The sequence below is a fragment of the Passer domesticus genome, chromosome Z, assembly GCF_036417665.1.
Source record: "Passer domesticus isolate bPasDom1 chromosome Z, bPasDom1.hap1, whole genome shotgun sequence".
Classification (NCBI taxonomy): domain Eukaryota; kingdom Metazoa; phylum Chordata; class Aves; order Passeriformes; family Passeridae; genus Passer; species Passer domesticus.
Window position 1 is genome coordinate 56,202,535 of NC_087512.1, and position 16,480 is coordinate 56,219,014.

A 16,480-nucleotide genomic window follows, 5' to 3' on the forward strand; every position below is an offset into this window, starting at 1 on the left:
AAAAACAGCTTTTAAAGCAAGTTACTATTACATATTTCCATTATAATGAAACATGAAATTGCTTTTAGAAAATTCAGCTCAGTGATTATTAAATAGATATCAACATATTCACAAGAATTTGTAACCTTTTATGAACCAAAGTAACTTCATCATATTTTCAAACTCACAAGTTTGTATGTTACTGTTATAAATGACAAAACAGTATTGGCTTTTGCATTTATGTATTGACTTTTGCCAGTTATTATTGACCACAATGATTTTGACATAGTACTGCCGGGGTCGGCTGTTGCTTATCTCTGCCCCAGCACGGGAAAAAGTGGTTCTGGGTAGGCCGCGCTCTCGAAGAAGGAGTCTGGACTCTTGCTTTAGGTCTTCAGTAGAGTTTATTATTTCTTATCCACAAAGATTTTCTGTCTGTCCAGCCGAGGTCTGATCAGCAAGACAGCCAAAGGCACTCTCCCCCGCCCACGAGGCGGTTGTCTCTTTTATAATGAAAATTACGTATTAGATATTTACCTTTACTTCCCAATACTTTCTGCCCTTGTTGGCAAGTGTACTCTTTCTATGAACCAATCCACACATGCCAACATCATCCTGAACATGGATGCCAAGGAGAAGAAAGAAGAAGGACAGGGCACGCCCAAATTCCTCCATCTTGGGACTCCTGATCCATGCACAGAATTCTAGACCCCCCTGTACAACACATAAAACCCCCCTGTACAGTGCATTCTAACTTAAGTTCTAACAAATGAATAACATCCCCTCACCATTTAGACCTGAAATTCTCTCATCTCCTCACCTTCAGGTGTCATTTCTTTAAAAGGATCAAAGTCAAGCCACCAGGTACTTTTGGCAACATTCCAGGGCCTCCGAGCCCCCCAAGGGTTGTCTCGGTAGCTCTGGACATCTGGAGTGATGTACTGAGTTCCCACAAGTACAATTTGTAATTCCTTTAAACTGCTTTTTGGTACAACATAATCTGTCATTTTATGTATGCACTGTATAGCTTATGTAAATAGTAGTGTGATAAACATATATCTTAGGCCTTATCATAATATTAAAATTGAGATTGTGTAATGTTAAAATGCTTTTATTTGTGTAACTATCTCAGATAATGGTGTGAAATAGCTTTGTTGTTTCTCACAGTTGTGGATGATCTTATCTGAATTACAACAGTGACAAGGACCAGGACACTAAGACAAAAATTTACTGCTGACTCTCTGGTTATTAGAAAGTGTCAAAACAACAGAATGGAGCCTCAAGAAGAAATAAAAGATATTGATTTAATCTACAGGATGGCATGCCAAAGGCTAAAACCAAGCAAAAGAGCTCCTAGAACATGTAAACTCACAGGAATATTTGAATATGTATAACCCTTATTAATAAGCATTTAATGAATATAATGAAATGTATGTAAGACAATTTCTTGAAGCTAACAGTGTGCTTCTGGCAGATTGCCAAGCACCCCAGCACTGGATATTATCCCTTTTATCCCTTACTAAACTTTTACAAAAAATTTTAAATACTGACCCATTTCTCACAGTTACAATTTTAAAGTCATATTGAATTTATTATAGTTACTGGTATTTTAAACAAGGGGTCCTAAGTTGCTTTTGCAAGGATGCACTGGAAGATGGCACAAATTCCACCAGAAGTACTTAAAATCATGGACCTTGGGAACTGCTGACATGATGTCAGGACACTGAGAGTGTATCCTAAATGAGCAAGACATAAAACCTGCTTCCTTGTACTGCTTATTCCTCTTCATACATTACTAAACTTCTGCAATACTCTTGAATCAAAAATGACACTGCCCTTGAGTAACAGGTTATGTAGATATATACCTATACCTCTCTCTCTCTCTCTCTCTCTCTCTCTCTCTTTATATATATACTTTTATATATATAGGCATCTCCAGCTAAAAGCCTATTGCTAAAACAAAAACTTTATGGAGCTTCTGAGAGCCATATTTAAAAACAAGCTGATGACATATCATTATATTATTTGAATACAATGGTGAATATGTCACAAAAATTCGTATGAGTTAGTAACTCATGTTTAATAGAAATCCAACTGGAAAACCTGATAATGTAATATTGATGGAAGAACTGATGAAGGGGCTGAGAAGACCTGTTATATTGACAAAGGGGCTAGGAAGGCTGGTTATGGACAGTTCCTGATAAAAACAAGCACTGGTCCCCAGTAAGAGTAAGGACTAGTTGCCTGGAGCACCTTAAACGGGCCAAAACTGGCTTCGTGGTGTGGAGAAATGCCAAGGGTCTAAGGAGAATGCAGGAAGAACAGAGGTGAAAAGTTCAGCACTAAGAAAAGCTCACTTCATCCTAAAGCCCCCAGCCCATGACCACTAGGAGGCACTGCGCAGGTGCAACCAAGATTAGCCAAAGGTGGGAACTATGGAAGTTATTTCCTAGGACTCATTATAATAAAACCTGCCTTTTTGGGGAAAGGTTATGAATATGTATAGGCTTTTCACAATTATCTTGAATATGAAATATGAAATTTTGTTTATAAAAGCCAGGTAAATCACAACAATGGACACAAACATTTGTGGTGGAATGATCCCCCATGCATCCAGCGCACTGAATAAACATACCTACTTTACAACCTTGCTGGTTGTGTGCATGTCAGAACTGGATTTAGCTTAACCTTTGCATTCTAACTTTAGCAATGGGAATAACAGAAATCTGTTTTGCAGGATTACCCCTGTACAGTAAACATTTGAAAGGTCAAAACTTTTATTTTGACCTTTCAAAAGCTACATTTTTTTTTCTGCACTCTCCAGATGCAAATGCATTAAGACAACAGTTCCATGTTCGTTTCTATAGGAAGAGTATAGTCTCAATTTTCCAAGGTTTTTCTTAGTGAGAGGAAAGCTAATGTCTTTACAAACAATTTGATGGGTGAAGGTGTGGGTGTTAACATCTTTGAAATGGGTCTTACTGCTTATACTAACTTTGGGCAGCAGGTTTGTTGCAGAGCCCAGACAGCTTGGGTCCTGAGATAGACAAGTTCACAAGCCTGAACTTCTGATATTTGGGGTAAAATGACAGTAGGTTCAAGGGGGGATATGTGGTAGGTGGTTTGGGAAGGCTGTATGTGAAATACAAAGCTGTGTTTCATGTCAGGTACATACAGGCAATGTGTGTATCTGTGATTGTGATATGTGTGGAAACTGACCATGGGACAGTTATAAAGACAATTCTAACAAATAACTGAGAAAGTAAAGCATGGAAGAAGGCCTTTGAACCTATCCTTTGTTCGCAATTAACCTTTATAAATCTTAAGTTGATTTAGGAGCATTTGAATTAAAGCTTTAAGGATGTTGCTGTTTGACAGGAACTTTCTGCTTCTGGCAAAAAAGAGTTTTGCAATAACAACCATTTCAAGTATAATTTTAGAATATTGCTTGTAGTAAGGATTTTTGAAACTATAGATTTAGAATATATAAAAAGGAAACATGCTTATCTCGACGCCTTAACAAAACAGTGAAAAGCAGCTTGAGAAAGGAAGATGAACATCAAGACTGATAGTTTCGACCAAGGGAAGCTGGACATCACTGTTATGAGATTTATAGTCCTTGCATTTAAATGGTAGACCCACATCTGGAATCTGGTCCTCACCAGCTGGAAGACTTCTTTCTTCTTTCAGAAGCTGGACCCCCACCATCTGCGGATACTCCTTTCTGGGATACATCCTGAGAAAAACTAAATCACAATAGTGTATGACGCTGGCCGTTTATATACAGACACGAATGGAACAGGACCACACCTGAATAGAGTCATGAGCTGTTCATTTAAGAAGCATCAGTTTCATTACATGACTATGGCAACGGATCGATTCGAGCAGCTCGCTATCCAGACAGCAGGCTGAGGAAACTTAGTGTTTCAACATATTATAAGATAGTTTCAGACCCAGTTTCAGCCAATTACATAGAGCAAAAGCATATTGACAGTAGTTCTATCCAACCATATGAGGCACATGTAGCTTTGGTTAAAACAATAGCAGCTTTTTCTCTCATACAATGGTTCGTTTGTAACAGACAAAGCACAGAGCCCTATTCATATTTAACCTTCTAAATATTTACTAAAATATACCTTTTGCAACTTAGAAAGCCAAACTACACAACTTTATTGCTCTATTTCTCATGTCTTTGCTACTGCCGATATATCTTTTCTACTGCTTTAGCATTTCACTATCCTTACTGTCTCTGAGGCCTTTTCCAGCTTTCTTAAAATCCTCTAATCCCATGGATTCCCACAATTCCCCTTCTCTGTTGACCCAAAAAGAAATCTTAAAAATGTGTTGTCCACTACTTGTGTTTTATAGCCCTACTATAACATTTTTGCTTACTATCTGCTTGAGGCTTATTCTTGGAAACACTAATTATTGTGACATAAAAATTGGGAATAGAAACTGCTGAGAAGGCTTATGAGTACCCCCGTAAATATCTGTAAGCCCCAACTATCGGTGTGCAGTTGGAGGGAAAATTTCCCCCACTGTACCCAGTGCTTATAGCTCATACTTTACCATATTAATTAATAAATTGATTGCTGCTTGACTATTGGCCTAGTCAAGCTTCTCATTTATAAGATGTACATTCCTAGTACCTCAGAAATGGGGAAAGGAAAAGGGCAACATGTGGCCAAGACTTTGGTATAAAATGAGGCTGTGCCCTCTGAAACCTTGAGAGAGAAAATCCCAAGGCCATGTGCCCATGTTGAGTCTCCCCCTTTATTCGAAAAGAAGTTGGAAGGACTTCTCTTTCTGGACATAAACCTCTGGTGTTTGTGGAATATTCCTGACATTAGTCAGGACACACTTCTGACTGATGACATCATTCCGATTTCGCCACTAACTCTTCTCCCCTGCCATGTCAGTCGCTCTACTTTTTTCACAACTACTTCCGCATTCTGTTGCCACCGACCTTTGCCTTCTGCTAGCGCGGTAAAGCAATGCTAAAAATCAATTTGATAATTTTTCTATAACCACTGAAATTCCTGCCGGGCGGACAAATTGGCGGTTTGCCCTTTAATCCTGTGCATCCATCCCAGCCCGACCGCAGCGCGCAGCGTGTCAAGCCCGGCGGCCGCCAGAAGGGTGGGGTGTGGCAATCGCGCTCGGACGCGCTCGGTCCCTTTAGCACTCCGTCTCTCTCGGGGTCGTGCTGGAGCGGGGCTTCTCTCGCAGCTCTGCCGTGCGCGGTGGGAACGCGTACGGGGCCTGGCTGCCCTCAGAGGCTGCGCACGGTAACGGCCCCGCTGTTGAGGCCAGGTCGCGGTCCTAGGGAAGGGAGTGGAGCGGGACCTGCGGGAATAGAAGGTCGCTGTGTTGTGCAGCAGTCCCGGCGAAGTGTGTGAAGAGCGTGCGTGTGTGTGTGTGTGTATGTGTTTGTGTGTGTGTGTGTGTGTGTGTGCACGCGCGCCTGCGTGCTTTTGATTTAGAAACCACGATCTATTATTTTAACATTCAGAATCTTCCTTTCCACAGTGAAATCTCCTAGTCCTTAAGCCTTTTAAAACTGGTTTTGATTGTTAAGGTAAAGATTCACTATGTTTGGAGATGGGTCGGAGAAAGATTTGGAATAACAGTATCACACCAATCACAAGAATTTATTGTGTCTGTATTTTTGGTAATAATACTGATTTTCTGTACAGTATTAAAGTTCGATCTTTTACTTAAATCATCTTAGTAGTGGGAAGTACACTCCCAGGCTTTTTTTTTTTTCTTCTTTTTTTTTTTCCCCTCTCTTTTTTTTTTTTTATCTTAGAAGGCACAATGACACATTTTGAAAAGAACCTTCATCAGTACATGGTTTCTCAGCTGCATGACTTTGCTGCTGCTGGAGACACAGCCAAGCTGAAGGTGCTGCTCAAGTGCTCCCTGTCACTGGTCAACGCAGTCACGGGGAATGGCTGGACAGCCCTCATGTATGGTGCTAGAAATGGACACCTTAAGGTTGTGCAGGTTCTATTTCAAGAAGGGTAAGCTGATTAGTAAACCCCATTCAAGAGCTCTGTTTTGCCCCTTTTTTTGCCCCTATCAGTTTTGTCTCTAACATAAATTTACCAGACAGATAATGGCAGAATTTTCAGGGCTAAAACTCAGGAAAATGTGTTCTGTGTCAGTTTATAACTGGGTTCTGCTATTGCATCATGCTTTTCGTATTTGCTAAGAAAGTTTAAAAGTTACAAGCATCTCTAAAGTTACTCCTTTGATATTCAAGGTTATGTTGTCACTTTTCACAGAGGCCAACAGAATAGAACAAAGTTTGCACTCTAATTCCAACCACTGTATTGAATTTAAATTGGGTGTATTTGGTTGTTCCACTTAAATTTTTTCTCTAAACTTGATTTGTAATCCACTTGATTCTTTGTTAGTGTAGAATGTTTGCTGACTCTTTAGTAGGACATCACAGACTCACTTTTTCCAAAGTTACTTCAAATGGAAAATGCTTTAAAACTAAGTTAGAATCAATGAATGCGTTTAACTGAGTTCAATATTAATCAAGCCCAGACTGTTCTGTTCTGAACTCCTAGTTACAGAAAAAAACAAGTTTAGTTCATTGTCTAGTTAATGACTAACTTCAGGCATAGCATTCCACATCCTCAAGTAATCATCCCACCCATTCTTGATTTTTTATTCAGTCATGCCCAAGACCTGTAGCCTCTGCTGGAGCTCGGAGTGGGGCATTACATGAACCACTGGTTTCTACTATAATCAGTATGTTCCAGTATGTAGAGGGTATCTTAGTGCAAGATTTTGTCTATTGAGAAATCTTTTGAGATGCTGGGGAATATATCAGTTGGTAAATAGGATGACAGTTTTTTAACTTAAGCTTTTCTTTTTTAAAAAAAGTGAATATTGCTTTTAAATGTTCTTTTCGTGGTTGCTCTGTCAGGCAGTTGAATATAGTTCATTAAATGATGCTGTACCCTCATTGATTGTCTTTTAGTTAATGCTTAGAATAATTATTTTGACAATTACAGTTGCTGGTTATACAAACATGAATGTCTATGAAGATAACATTTCATAACATTAGAGACAATAATTCTAGAAATCTAGTCAGTTGTTTTTTTGTCACAGAATTGTAGCATCATAGAAAGTCCAGCTCATAGTTCTGCACAGCACTGTCTCCAAGGATCACACCATGTGCCCGAGAACATTGTCCAAATACTTATTGAACTTGGTCAGCCTTGGTGCTGTGAGCACTGCCCTGGGGAGCCTGTTCCAGTGTCCACCACCGTCTGGGTAAAGAACATTTTCCTGATAGCCAACCTAATCCTCTCCTGAGAGAGATTCGTGTCATTCCCCTGAGTCCTGTAACTGGCCACAAAAGGAATTGCTTTAGCAGCAAAAACTTGTAATTTAAGTTTTTGATTAGTTTTTTAAACAGTATACTCAAATTCCCTCAAAAACTACTGAGTTTAATATAAAATATCAAAATGGTCTTGCCTGTGGTACAGTTAATTGCATATCAGCAACATTAATATTACTGGCATCTTCTGGTTTTAAAAACTGATGAGTCTATTACTTATTACATAATTTGTAGTTTACAGTGACATTTCTGTTTTACTTACCAATTTAAGATTAGCAAATAATTAAATTGTATTATTTTGACCTCCCAGTCAACCTCAACATATTTAAAATTTGGGTTTCTTTTTGGTTTTAGTATTTAAATTTATGTGATGAGGCAACATTCACTTACCTGTTTCATTTTGCAGACATCTTGGTAACTAAAAGATCCCTACAGGAACCAGCTTTTGTCACTAATGAGAGACTGTAGTCCTAATTCTAATTTTATAGTAAATCATCCAATATCCTGAGTTAGAAGGGACCCACAAGGATCAACTCCAGCAGCTGCGCAGGTCATCCCAAGAATCCCACCATGTGCCCATGTGTTTGAAAGCATTGTCTAAACATTCCTTGAACTCCAGCTTTGTGTTCATGTCACTGGTCTTCAGAGTGAAAATATTAGTAACTGCACCTCTGCTTTCCCTTGTGGGGATTTTGGAGACCCCAATGAGGTCTATCCTCAGTCTTCTTTTCTCCAGGCTGAATAAGCCAATTAACCTCAACAAAATATTTTGTTGTAAATGTTTTGTTGCTGCTTCCAGTAGCTTCTAGAAAGTAATGCTTGTTAGTTTGTTAGGCTTTTTTTTTTTTTCCCCCATTTTGATTACTGATTATGAGGAACAGACCTATAACCGTACTTTTGAAGCTCTGGTTTTGAGCCATTTTTGAATGATACACTATGTGGAATTTTAATAAATTCATTGCCTTTGTACTACTTATGAATTTTGGTGAATGATAATCTGGAAAGGATCCAAAAAAAAAGTGAAATACCTTGGGAAAAGAAGAAGTATAATTATATTTTATCATCATGATCCTAAACATTTTGTCTAAAGATTATCCCAGTATAGACAGTGTCTAGAAGTTCTTGTACCTTAATAGTGTCAGATGCATATGCTGTAAGAATAATACAGCAACAGGATCCTTCTTAAACATATTTACTCTGGTAACCTCAGCTCTTTTCTGTTTATTCAGGTGTGACAGATCCATCGTTAATAAATCAAGGCAGACAGCTCTGGACATTGCTAAATTTTGGGGGTACAAACACATAGCTAATTTGTTTGCTAATGAGAAAGGTGATCAGAAACCTATTTTTTTTGTCAAATGATGTGAAAGAATACAAAAATTATTTTGGCATGGCACTTCTGGACAGAAGGAGTGATAAAAGAACAGATTCTAAGTGGCTAAGTAAAAACCAAAGCCATCCAGCTACAGTGTACATCCTCTTCTCAAATCTAAGTCCCTTGGTTGCCTTGGGTGGGGGAAGAGAGAGCTCACAGCAACCAGAAGTAAAGCTTTGCAGGCTGTGCCACAAGGATGTGGAACAGTGTGTGAATCAAACTGAAGAATGTACCTTCATTTTTCTTGGAGTGGACCTTCAGTTTGACATGAACCTAATGGCTGCTTGCAATGAAAGAATTCAGCAAGAAGATGAAGAAGATGGGTTAGTTGCTTGGTTTGCTCTTAGCATAGATTCTGCTTCTGCTGAAAAATTTATACAGAAGCACAAGAACTGTTGCTTTCTTCACCCACCGATGCCAGCACTACTGCAGTTACCTGAAAAAGAAGCTGGTAAGGTGCATAAAATGCAGCAAGTACAAAATGTATAGTCAGAAAGATACATTTTGGTATTCCCTGCGGTATAATTCAAAGAAAAGATAAACCACTGCAAAGAAATTGTGTTTCCAGTGGCTTTATAAATATTTTGATTTTAAAAGCCTGGTAGTGGTTTTTCGAAGAATTTGTATGTAAGAACATGTGCATTTGCAAAGGACTCATTTCTGCAATGACAGTATTAGACTGTAAAACCTATTGATCATCATGGGTTTTAAACAGTACTATTTAAATATTAATGTGTAGACATTATAAACATAAAGGAAAAAAATCTGTCAATACGGAGTTTTCAGTAATGAAATTGTTAATTGAAATTAATAATTACAAAATTGTTAATTACAAGAAATGAGAACCTAAGTTCTTCATAACAGTGTGTTGCATACTCATATGACAAGAAGTGTTGAAAAGCCAGGATGCTAAAGTGAATTAGTATTAGTAAGGACATTAACAAGAAATGTTGTTAATGATTGCTGTTGTAGCAGTTTTATTTTTACATAAGGATAAAAGGAAAGCTCGACTTAAACCTTAAGTTTAAATGGAACAATGCATTATTCTGTCAATACCTGTGGAACCCCTAAAATGGTCATCTGAAAAAGACTTTATGCATGTAGTTTTGGCCGTTTGCCTACGCAAAGTGACTTCTGTGAGAAACAGGGTATATTGATCTGGATAAATTTTTCTCTGAATGTGTGTAAATTGCCCTGTAGCTCTTTATTACCATGTTCTATTGCATTTGCTGTGCTGCAAAGAAAAAAGTCTGCATAACTCATGCTGCTCAACTTCTCTTGTAGCCATGATTATGATTCAAACCACACTCTGATTTTTGTGTTAAACCTCAGTACTTGATTTTCTATGCTGTTAAAAGCTTAAAATGGATTAGTATTTGATTTTGTGCATTCTCAGTGTATTGTTTTAAAGGAGTAATAGCCCAGGCAAGATCTGTTCTAGCATGGCACCACCATTACAGATTCTGCCCAACATGTGGGAGTGCAACCAAGATTGAAGAAAACTTGCTTAAAAGAAGATTGTCACAGTCTCCAAGGAGTTCACAACACCTCATATCCAAGAATTGGTGAGAATACTCACTCAAAAGTGGCTTACTTGTAAATCAGTTGCTTGTAAATTGCTATGCATGTAAATCAATTTATTTCTAGTTATTTCAGCTGCTTACTTCTGTCCTAGGTCTTCCATACTTGCTTCTCCACAGGCTATGTGTGTCTCAGCTCTGTTTAGGATGAAGTAGTTCAGGCATGTCTTTCTTGCACTAGTCTGTGATACAGAATTGCTATGGCAATGCAAACTTTATTTCAACAAGTACTGTCAGTTAGAAGTTCCAACAGTATAAATGAGATATCAGCAGTATAAAGGGTCACATTTCACTTTCTTACTTAAAACTAGATGACAATAAAAAGGGGAAAGATCGTGGGTTCATAGGGTGCTTAGACCAATAGGAGAAATATTAAATTAGAGAGAAAAAGACAGATACAATGACCAGAAGTGAGAAAATTTGTCAAAGTGCAACATCATATGAGAAGCTCATAGCAAAGAGTGAACAAAGTCAAAGGTGGAAAGTAGTCAGTATTTAGTCAGTATTTCCATTTTCAGCAAAAGGCTGGTTATTTGGTGTTTAGTGAAAAAGACATTCTTCAGACCTCTGTGGTGAAGAGAAGATGATAATAAATGAGTTTGTTGCAGAAACTGTTTGTATGTGCGGGATGCATAGGTTAGCACTGCTGATACTATTAGCAGATTGTGTCCTTTGGTTACAGGTAATTTCTGTCCTGCATTTCAAGCCTTGCTTAGTAAGCTGCTTCTACTTAGCATGTATGTTGTACAACCAAATAAAGAGGTGTCTTGCGTGGAGGGTAACCCCAAAGTGAAATAACAGCTTACTCTGGGCACAGACACAATTATGATTACAATATCATTTTTGTCTTTATGTGCATACGTATGGAATAGACCAGAAGTTTTTACTGCATTAAGTCTCTTAAGTGTTGAAGTATATTCATTTCATGTCCTTAGATAGCAACCATTGCCTTTTAGGCAGGCAGAAGAGACTTCATCCAGGAACGTTTACCTGCCTTGCTGGATTTGTAGAACCTGGTGAGTAAGTTAATTTTCCTTTATCAAATGTATTTTCTCAATGAAAGTATTATACCTTTACAATTAAAGAGAAATATAATTTGTGTTATCTCAAATTGAATTTTTTTTTGCTTCCTGATAGAAGAGTTGTTACAGTAAGTACACTCATTCTGTACTTTGCAACTGCTGATTTATTTTTTAAAAAGTGAAGAGCAACTTGAATAAGTAAAAATACTGAACACTTTTCAAATCATGTAGTCTTAAATCACCACTTAAATAAAAAAATATTTTAAAACACGTCACCTTGGCTGGTGTTACTTAGCAAAGGATTTTAGCATAGGAAAAGTAAGTGTTAAAGTGTAAGTTAAAGCTAACATGAAGTTAAGCATATGCTTATGTGTTTAGGGCCTGATTGATTCTATGAAAGATAAGTAGAAATTACATAATTCTTAAAGAAAGATAAAGAGATATTTCAATAGCTATGTCAAGTGATAATAGTTGAAATTAGTTACAATTATAAGTACCTGCAGAACAACTTAAAATATTCTTCTATTGTGAATAGATCTTTATCACCTGGGAAATTATAGTGAAGAAATATATTCAGTAAATATGTGCAGGCTGACATACAGTGACAGCATGAACAAGTTTATTCAGGTATCATTTGAAAGAAGTCAAGATATTTATTTCTGATGGATGGACCATGTCCTTTAATGAACCTGTAATCAGCGGTTACAGCACAGCACATGTGTGCCTATGTGAGCTGGTGACCAACAGCATTCCACACACATAAATCTACAGTTTTCTATGGATATGGAAGCAAAGCTTTCCATTGCAGTTTCGATTTACAGTATTGTCTGCATGTGTCAAGACAATGAAGAATGAGTCAGGCAAAGGGAATAATACAATGCAGAAGTGTGAGCAAGTATTCTAAATCTGTTTTCCTACTATTATAATTCTAAATAAATACTGATTTTTCAAGTTGTAGTACATGCTGTTGCAGTCATACTGAAAATCCAGAAATTAACATGGTCCTAGTTACAAATGAATGTATCAGGAATAATTACAGGAATTATGTATTTTCTACCTAATTTTTGACATTTTAGGTATAGTGATAATGGTTTGTGTGTATAATGAATTATCAGTTCAGCAAATAAATATTATTATGGAGAAATTACTACACTTTATTTTCAAAGTTCCATTTTGCTTTTGTGGCTGTTTTATCTTATTACACTCTTATGTTTTGTGCTGAGGTCTTTGCCCTGATCAGTGAACTAGATCTTTATCGATAATTGCCTTGGGCAGTTTAATATCTTTTTAGTCAGTTCCAAGCACAGCATGTGATCATTGCTTGGAGTATTTTCATGAGCTGCTTGTTCTTTGCTATTTTTGATTAGGTGAAACCATAGAAAATGCTGTTCGAAGAGAAGTAGAGGAGGAGGCTGGAGTCAAAGTTGCCCATGTTCAGTGCATCTTTTGCCAGCCATGGCCAATGCCCTCCTCCCTAATGATTGGCTGCTTAGCTGTTGCAGTGTCCACAGAAATTAAAGTTGACAAGAATGAAATAGAGGATGCCCACTGGTTCACTAGAGAACAGGTAAAGTTTAATTTCATTTTCTTCTTCTATTGATTAGTCTTTGACTGTATTGGTTCTGGCATACAACAGACACTTGCTTTTTCAGCAAGTCAAATGAGCATGTGTACTTCTCATTTTATCATTCTACAGTTGCATTATTGTAGGTTAGACACAACCAGAAAACGGTATTCACAGTGATGTCTGAGTTACTTGTAAGCTCATTTTGTGATGTTTTTGCCAGTTTGTTTTTCACCTTTCTCTTCTGTGAGATAGTAATTTCAATGCCATGTCCTTAGTGAGCCTATGCTTTTTATGTAGTAGTAGTATTTTACAGCATTATTCATTACAGTTTCTTCAAACAGGCATACTGCCAGATTTGCTGTGAGGATGGAAGTTAAACGACTCTGGGAATACATTAGATTGAATATCTTTTTTCATGCAGTATTATTTTAATGTTCTGTTATTAAATGCAGCTTACTGTGCATTAATAAGAAATCCTATGCTTAGCTTCCATCAGTAGTTAAAATATAGTCAAATAAAAGTGAGGCATAAAAGACTTTCACAGAAGTATTTCATTTCACGAATAAAAGGAAAGATTGCTTGTACAGCTTAGTTTTCACAGGTTTTCTTATAGGCAACTTAGGAGCTAAGCTTTTAATAACACAGGATATCTGCCTAGCAGTTCAAAGTGTTCTGACTGTAAGTCACCTTGAAGGCACAGTTAGTCACCTACAATCTCAGTGTGTTTCTGTTAACACTGGGAGCATTATTTTAAAGGAATATTGCTTCTGAATACAGCTAGTCACATGCAGACTGGCATGGAAATATGCTTCAGAAATGTACTGAAAGTGTATTCAAATGTTACTTGCAACTGCTTCAGATGACCAAGAAAACACATCTCCATGGCACTACATGTAAACATTAAAAGAATTATTTTTGTCACAGTGTAGAGCACCATCTGGTGGTCCTTGCCATAAAAAGGCTTCACAGAAACCTTAAATAGTATACTAGGGTCTCCACATTTCTGTTAGGAAGAAGGTATCCTTTGGAGCATATTAAGCTCAAAAATGTCATAATTCACATAATATTGGACTTTCTTTGCATTTACCTCGGAGAATCTCTTAGTAGCTCTTTAATAGGAATAGCAATGGTAGACTGATGGATCATTATAGAAAGATAATTTCTGCATTAATACAGTGTTAGATTCTATATAGTTTATAATACTATATTCTAAAGATAAAAAAATCTGCTTTTATTGCATGTCATGGAAGTTCTCATTAAAGGAAACCAACATTCTTTCTTTGTACCACCAAGTCGAGCTATTGCACACCAGTTGATGAAACATTGGATTGCAATGAATGCTAATCATTAGTTCAAATAATTGATTTGTTAAAGTTACTTCTTCTATTGAATGCTTAATTAGGAATAAATTAGAATTGTTTGTCTAGTGAATATGTAACCAAGTGATTTTCTGAGCCTTTACGTTGGTTCCAGAGCTAAACTAGAAAAACTGTGTAGGTGTTTTCAGACCTGAATTAGATTTGGACAAAACTGAATAATTATCCCAAGCAAGCAAGCAGCAAATAAGTAGAATTGGTACCTTGTTGAGTACAGGCTGGGTTTCTTATTCTAGAATGAAATTACTATGCCTTTTTCTTTACACTTTTTATGTTTGATTTGGTCTTCCCCCACTGGAAGGAGTCACAGCATTACAAAGAGGGCTGTCTGACCTTGCCTGCTGTTTGAATTCTCTACTTATATCCTCCTCTTTGGCCTTAATTGTTTCTTTCTCATTTTGCATATCTCCATTTTTTAAATTTGACCTGTCACAAAAATCTACATTCAGTGCTGAAAGCCTTACCAAGTATGGTTATTTTAAAGTTAATAGCATATGTAATTAGTGAATATGTGGTACTTTTATCCTTTACATTAATAACATAATTTATGTTAATGCTCAAAGCAGAGCATTTATTCATCCATTTTGACTTGGCCTGCACTTATCCAATTGTATGTCAGCCTGAATATAAGGTATAACACAATACTTTGTTTTTGAAAAAGGTGTTGCAGAACCATCCCCAAATGCCTATGTATTAGTGTTTTATAAGATAATAATGTACTTATTGATGCTAGGCAGTGAGTAATTTCATTCTCTGATCATTAGAAATGAAATTATAGAATAATGGAGAAGTAAGAAGAAGATGTATCGCAAAATGTGAACAAAGTTCTTTATGGAAATAGAGATGTTAAGATTGGTACTGCTATTAAGAATCTTGTAGTTGAAAGAAGTATATTAACTGCAGCTATAAGACTGGGATGGCAATATGCTAATTAAAATATTTATTTATGTGTTTTTAATGCTGCAGTTCAGATTTGTATCTTAACTTATCAAGTTATTTAAGATAATGTTGATATTCCAAAAAGAAAAGTATACTGGTTTAATATTAATTTTATTATGCAATATACGTAGTCTGTCATTCTGCAGTCATTGCAGTGATATCAAAAGAAATGCAAATGACCTGAGGAAATTATATTGACAAATGTAAACTTATTATTTTATGATTTGTTTATTTGGAGTAATTTCAGTTGTTTTTAACAGTCAATGGTGTCATATTTTTTCCAAAATTCTCAGCAATCTGGAATCATTAAAACTGTTGTACAAATCCTGATTGTTCTTTGTTCTCCCCATCCATGTCACGCTATGCTTAGCAGTTTTCATGGGTTTTTTGTAAGGCAGTACCTAAGAAACTTTAAAGCAAGAAGCCTTCCTGACACATTTGGATATTATGTTACTTCATTATTTTCCTTGTTTTAGCCATACATACAAATAAATCAGGTTATCTCTTGTCTGGCAAGGAGAAGGAAACAATACACTGCTTCCCTTGAAAAATGCTTTTACAGAGAAGGTGAATTATGGAAAGCTGTTGTAGGCCATACGTACCAGCAGGACTGCGCAGTGACAATGGCAATCATCAGTTGCAGATTGCTCATAGAGTAAAGGAGGATCTTGGAAAGTATGTAAAAAGTGGTGGAAGCTAAGCAATGAAGGGAAGTTTTAACTAGTTCTGTGGTGATTACATTCAGAGAGATGAACAACAAAGGAATGAAGAGCCAGATGGAAGAGGGAGGATAAAGTGTAGAGCAAATAGAGGTAGCATAAAAATAAGTAGTTTATGATTTTGAGGTAGCTAAATGTACATGACTAAGACACATAGGGATACTTTTAGAACTATTAGAGTAGTTTTTTAGTGTAGAAAATTATGGTGCGTGGCTATAGAGGTGTGCTTCTAAAAGTGAAACTCCAAACACAGTATCCCTAACCAATACTGATGTCACTAGTATGCCTAAATTTTTTTTTGAGAATCTGTATACCAGTAAATATCTGCAGTTACAATGCTAATAAGTAAATTTAAAATGTACACTTTTCAGTATGAAGAAAAACAGAAAAATAATTATATGACAAACAGAACAACACTCAAATAATCTCTGATTTTGAGAGTAATATTTTTATGATCTTTCAAGTCTAATTACTTGTGTCAATGATTTTTAGTCTTCATACATTTTCAAAATCTAAGCCAAGCTTTTGAAAAAGGTTTTGAAGCTTTCTTTTTCTTTTTCCCTTAC

The 16,480-nt window shown here is 36.7% G+C and overlaps 1 protein-coding gene across 1 annotated transcript; it reads left to right on the forward strand.

Annotated features, from left to right (window-relative positions):
- The first annotated feature begins 5,796 nt into the window (after positions 1–5,796).
- Positions 5,797–14,231, forward strand: NUDT12 (nudix hydrolase 12). The gene is given in 9 exon segments (XM_064405272.1): positions 5,797–6,002; positions 8,566–8,680; positions 8,682–9,162; positions 10,123–10,210; positions 10,212–10,276; positions 10,954–10,973; positions 11,205–11,307; positions 12,681–12,880; positions 14,121–14,231. Coding segments are annotated over 9 exon segments (1,389 nt in total).
- The last annotated feature ends 2,249 nt before the right edge of the window (positions 14,232–16,480 follow it).